The sequence below is a fragment of the Pistacia vera genome, unplaced genomic scaffold (genome assembly GCF_008641045.1).
Source record: "Pistacia vera cultivar Batoury unplaced genomic scaffold, PisVer_v2 Contig320, whole genome shotgun sequence".
In the NCBI taxonomy this organism is placed as follows: Eukaryota; Viridiplantae; Streptophyta; class Magnoliopsida; order Sapindales; family Anacardiaceae; genus Pistacia; species Pistacia vera.
The window spans coordinates 3116093-3122523 of NW_022196136.1; the positions used below are offsets into that span (position 1 = coordinate 3116093).

The 6431-nt window shown below is 34.3% G+C and overlaps 1 protein-coding gene across 1 annotated transcript; it reads right to left on the bottom strand.

Moving 5' to 3' along the window:
- Positions 1-737: 737 nt before the first annotated feature.
- LOC116137052 (O-glucosyltransferase rumi-like) lies at positions 738-2976 on the bottom strand. The gene is made up of 6 exons (XM_031422741.1): positions 2698-2976; positions 2020-2552; positions 1742-1937; positions 1594-1658; positions 1286-1496; positions 738-1217 (listed from the first exon to the last, which is right to left on the bottom strand). The coding sequence occupies exons 1-6, from the start codon at positions 2821-2823 to the stop codon at positions 852-854; spliced, it is 1497 nt and encodes a 498-aa protein (XP_031278601.1). The 5' UTR covers positions 2824-2976; the 3' UTR covers positions 738-851.
- Positions 2977-6431: the final 3455 nt, after the last annotated feature.

Below are 6431 nucleotides of genomic sequence, written 5' to 3' on the forward strand. Positions count from 1 at the left end.
TAAGTGTATGAAGGTGATTTATTATATTAAAGAAAAGTATATTGTTAGACGTGATTGATCACGAACACGCATCTATGTGCTTAAATTGAGCCCATGATCTATCAAGATGCACTCCAACTCCTTTCCCAACCATCTAATCATCATTATCATTTTGAATTTGTTCATTATGTTAAAGGTTTTAATTATTAGGTTTTTTTTTGGAACAAATGTAATGAAATGATATCAGTTGGGTCCCCTAAAGAAGAAAAGAAAGAAGAAAATGATATGAAGTGACATTACTACAAGACACTTTGCTCACCAAGTCAGGTCAAAATGTTTAAATACATGTCTAATGTCAAGATTAGGTGTTTCACCAAACCTTCAATTGAATAATATCCATATATTATAACTTATATGTGTTGGTGTTGGTTTTTAGAATTTATCACTCATTTTAATACTGCTGAATTATAGTGATTTAATTCCGTAAGCTTTATTTTGAATCCAACACTTTTTTTTTTTCTTGACTATGGGTATCTGGACTAACTTACGTGCATCTCAACTAATCATTTAGAACTCTGGAACTACTGATCGGATAAAAACTTTAGTAGTTACCCTTATTAACAATCTAGTAGAACTTAAACTTAAGAACTCTTAAGTAATACCTAAGAATCTCTATCAAACCACTTGATCTCGACACATCTTATTTTCATAAATCGTTTTAGAGACAAATGATCCCAAGTTGAAGCTGTACAACAGAGTTGACGTCTGAACTAAATCTTCACTATTATTAGTTGATGTACTTTTGACGAAAGTTTATATATATTTTTCACAAATAGACGAACCAAACTAAGAGTCTAAAATGTTAGACACATCTAGTTATGGCGCAATATATTGAGACTTTCCCAGTATTTATCCTCCAAGTTATGCACTTGCTTCATTGCATCAAACTTACCCCGATCGAAAGAAGCAAGAACTTTGGTGTCATAAGGAGGCATGGTGCATGGATTTGTAATGGAAGGGCCCTTGACCGATGTTTCCATCATGAACTTCTCCTGCAACCCATTTGCCCGACAAGCCATAGTCTCTGAGCATACCTCCACAGCTCCATCAGGTACCTTCGGTTTGAACTTCAATAGCTTTGCATACTCGTTTAGCAAATGAAACATGTAATCATATATGTAGTCCATTTTCAGTTCTTCTTGGATAAACTTGCTGGCCGCTTTCCCAATCTCTTGTGCCTGCCAAATCATAGGGCATTACAAACATATAATTGTTATCGGAGAAAGTAATGAAGTTAGGTACGTACCTTTTGTCTATTAAAATTACCCCAATCTACAGCAAACTTGATGGATTTGCACTTGTTGTCTTCCCTTATTGGCCAGTAGTGTTTCATAGGTTGTAGATATCTCGTGAAGAAATCATGGTATTTGGAATTTACAAAGAGTGTCATAGAGTCACAAGCTAGTATGTATTTCTCACTAACGGACCATGCATTTCCTTCTATGTAGATTTTGTACCTATGTAAGTAGGTAAAAATAAATAAATAAATGAAAGAAAGACAATATATACTGCAAATCAAGTTATGGGAGAAGTCATTCTGGAAACAATTTTTACCTGTGTGTGCATTGGCTTGCTAGGTCTGAATGCTTAAAGCCTTGACTAGACTCATGGCTCCAATCCTACAAAATTATATAAGTAAATACCAAATAAAATTAATCACTATTGTTTACAACACAACAGACCAGAAATACAAGAAATTTACCAGGTTATAAATTCGAGCATTCCAATCCATTTGATCGGAGACATTGCATGTGAGAAGGTCTATTCTAGATTTACTGCCTGAGAAAGCGTTTCCTTTCCAGTAAGCATACGGTACCCTGTCTATCCATTTTGTCTGATTGTTGCCTGCTTTAATTTCCCTTAACAAACTATCCCATGGTTTTATATTTATCTCCTCCCTGTACCAACCATAAAAGATGACTTTATCTAACTCACCAATAATTTATTATATAGTAATAAGGAGAAGAGTTGTAATTATACCATCCCCAAAACGACCAATCAGGGAACGCAATATCCACGGTGGACTCACTACCACAGTACGCAAATAATGGCGGTGGGGTTCTTGATTTTGGTCCACGATGGTCGCTCGACCGGATGACCGGCGAATCATCACAGTCAAACATCAACTCTAAGTCCGGTAATTTTCCGGGATACCTCCTAAGAAGTTGCACGATACCCCATATAGTGTACACATCTCTTGTTTGATAAGATTTTCGGAACTGCTGGATATATGCCTTGCCGTCCACAATTATAAGACGAAAATGAGCCGTTGGATGAGCTCTTTCCATCATCTCCCGGCTGATTCCTGTACTTTTCCATGGCCTTAAATCTTCGTGGATCCAGCGAAAATATTCTGGGCATGTCGACTGCGACGATGGGATGCCACGGTTTTTTGTTTGGAAATTTTTTGGGTAATTTGATGGACAAGTTTGTGTTTGGTCTTTGCCGCTGCAATTCAGAGGGATTATGATTTCTTGAGCTGGGTGTTGGGAAATAATAGCAGATAACTCAAACTGCAAAAATTGATGAAAAAAACAAAGAAGCAACCAATTAAATAAATGTATTTACCTTTACCAGGTGCCAAAAAAAATGAAAAATTGTAATACAAAAGCGTTTAGAAAAATACACAACTATAAAAAAAATTCGACATATACTTACAGTAGCGCCAGTCCAGAAGGAAGAGATATAAACAACAAGAGAAACAATGGCTATCATAAGCAACGCTGCTGCAAGACCATTCTTCCAATTTCTAGACTGAACAGACTTACAGGAAAATCGATCCATAGTTATATATACTTTAAGAACACTCCGGATAAATTAGAAATTCAGTTAGAAGGTTTCTTCTGAGTTGAAATTCTCTCCGAGTTTAACAAAATTTAATCGCGTACTCATTCTTTTCGGTCAACATACTGTATATGCAACTTCTACATACAATAATAATATTTGTCTTATTATTTCAAAGTTCCCATGGAAAATTATCATGTGATTGGTCAATATTTTAACAATTTCTTGGTCTTATTGTTTTATTGTTCCCAAGGAGAGGTGTCACGTGATTGGTGAATGGTGACATGGACACGTGGCTAATTATTATATGGTAAATTAGGTGAGGAGCCGTCCCCATCTTTCCGGTGGCGGTGGTCCCAACGCGCATATGGGTTATCTAAAGTTTACTATAAAATTCAAGGTCAAGGCTGAGCTTTGGTCTTTGGATGATGCAAAGTGCTAATAAATATTCTAAACCTCCCAAGGTTTCCTAATGTAACCCTTGCCGTTTCTCAAACGTTACTGAAAAATCTAAAGATTCCCATCTACCCCATTCAATTGCTAAGAATGCCAACTCATCCTCTAAGCTCCCTTCTTAGAGTTTTATGGTTGAGTTGTAGGGATTAGGAAAAGACCCCGTGAGGAGAGGGATAGAGATGACAGGTATTTACTTTTGTTTTCATTTCGATGGGTTTTGCTCATTAAGGTGCAGAGCTTTATGAAATTGGATTTTACTCGTCATTTACACTGTTACAGAGCTTTTTCTGAATAAGAAGAGAGGTGTGTGGGAGTTGAAGGCAGGCAGGGCGTTTTGTTTTAATCCTTGGGTTGTCTGCTATGGTGTGATGCTTGATAGATTGGTGGTGTCTTGGTGCTGGTTTTGATTGTATTGATCTAGAATTCATTTTGTTTGTTGATTTGAATATAGTTTATGTATGCTGGAAAAATGAACATTGAATTTTCAACTGAATGATGGCGAGGAGTGCGACGTGAATTTGACTGTTGAGTCAGGGAGGAGAGAGAGAGAGAAAGAAAATTAATTTATATAGTCATTTGAATTACTTTTCTACCCTTTATTCATTTGAATAACCGAAAACTATTGTTGATTTGAATGTAGTTTATGTATGCTGGAAAAATGAACATTGAATTTTCAATTGAATAATGAAGACGAGTGCGACGCGAACGGCGGCTGAGTCAGGAAGGAGAGAGAAAGAAAGAAAATTAATTTATATAGTCATTTGAATTACTTTTCTACCCTTTTTTTCATTTGAATAACCGAAAACTATTAAGGATCAAATAACGACAAGGGGTCTACAGTTATTTATGATACCAGAGAGGGCCCGTTTGGATGGAGGAATATCAGATGACACTAGGGTAATATTTTTTAAACTAAGCACACGACGATATTTGATTGATTTGTAAAAAATTATTCTCATAATCTTTTATGATGAACAGTAGCTTTTTTTTGGGGGGGGGGTAGCTGGGAATATTATTACCTTTGGGGGGCCCCATGTTGCCCCTAAACAGTTAGCCATTTAGTCTAAATTACCCTTATATTTATTAAGATTTACAAAACACTCAATTCATTCATGTCATTTTGTTCTCACTTTTTTAATTTTCAGATGACATTGACATTGTACCTAAAACTGGCCACCACCCTAGTCATTGTTAACTACCGTCGGAGGCTGCCGAAAGTCGTCATAATGGTGTAAGACTGGCAGTATATGGTCAGCCATGCACCGGTGAGGCATTTTTCGGCCACAGATCATAGATCCATGATCGAAAACAACGATATCTGGCCGTTTTACAACTAGATATGTGGCCGTTTCATGGCCATATCTGTGGCACTACTGGCGTCATGACTATATCTGTGGCACTGCTGGTGGTGGTGGCTAGCTGTAAGCAATGGCTTGAGGGTGGTAGGGGTGTTTTTGTTAAGTTTAAAACATTCTTGCTTGCTAGGGTGTTTTTGTTAAATCTAAAAAATAGGGGGTTAAAAGAATTATTCAAAAAATAATAATAAAAAATACTATTGCAATACAACCTCTCTTTAGTTATTTTATAGTGATATTCTATATATGAATAACCTCCATGTAGTCATAAAAAAATTATGGTCCCAATTTGGACTAGTTATAAATAAGAATAAATTTTACATTGTAATAAGTTATAGTTTGTTTAGGTCCCGTTTTAAGGAACTTGTCTCAACATAGTAATAATTGTATGTATATTATAAAAAAAAATATTATTTTACATTAAATGTTTAAGATGAAATAAAATATTTATCTAAAGTTGTTTGAAACAATGATTTATGTTTTAATATTGTTATCATATCTTTTATCTTGTGGGTACGAAATAAGTCGCCAACATGAACATCTTCTTGTTGAAACCAAAGTATTCTAGCTCTCAAGCATGTTTGGAGTTTCTTGGCATGAAACTCTTGGTATTTCTGTACTATATTCATCCTCATGATTATCTCATTTCTCTTCTTGTCTAATTCTAGTAATGATTTCTTCTTCAGTTAAAACATACACAATTTGTTGCTCATTTGGATGATTAAGGAAGATATAATATCCATTTGATTAATGTAGCAAAGTTGTCGAATATGATCACTCAATTTTGTAATGACTCTTTAATATATATTTCCATACTATCTTAATGTTACTAAAATAATGAATTGAAATCCTAATACTACTAAAACATGAATTATAAAATAAGAAATAAAAAAAAACAATTTTTTAATCAAAACAATAATTATTGTAACTACACATCAATTAAATTATAACCTCCTCATAGCAATAAATTTAGTTGGTCCCAACATTATGACTATAGAGAGGTTTTACTGTATATTAATATTTAAAAAGAAGGGCAATTTTGTAATCTATATAACATATCCACCCAACCAAACATATTATTCACCAATTTATTCGAACAAACCGAACACACTTTCTAAATATTCTCAGTAATCTTCAATGTGATATTTCTTTCCGTTAATATAATATCCCTCTATAATAAAACATTATATGATCCAAACGTTCCCAAAGGGTTAAAAATATACTTAGGGGGGTTTAGAGTCCTAGGCGGCTAAAGGTTAAGTCCAACTCATGTAGACCCGGTAGAACAGGTCCATACCCATAAATGAATCAGTACCCGTCAAAATAATATAAGATACAGATCCACCATTTTTATTTTACCCGTACTTGGCCTGGTCCTTTTTTGCATGTGAGTCGAGTTATTTGTGGGGAGTAATGCTACATTTACACCACTCATTACACTATTTTCATTACACCATGACCATTTTACTAATAATTATTTTATTATAATATTAAAAATTTGAAATAATTAAAAATTTGTGTGGATATGACATATTTCACATCATGGTGTAATGAATTGTGTAAATGTAGCATTACTCGTTTTGTGGGTACCCATGAAAAAAGAAAAAAAAAAAAAAAAACTAAATGCTTAAAAGGTAAAAGCCTAAATCGTAATTTCGTAAATGGTAAATCCCTAATCCCTAATTCTCTTCTCATCTATTTCGGTCATTAAATACTTCCATTCCTAAAATCATAAATCGAAATTCCATTCATAAGTTTCTTTAATCTCAATATTTAGAAGTTCTTTGATTTGCTTTT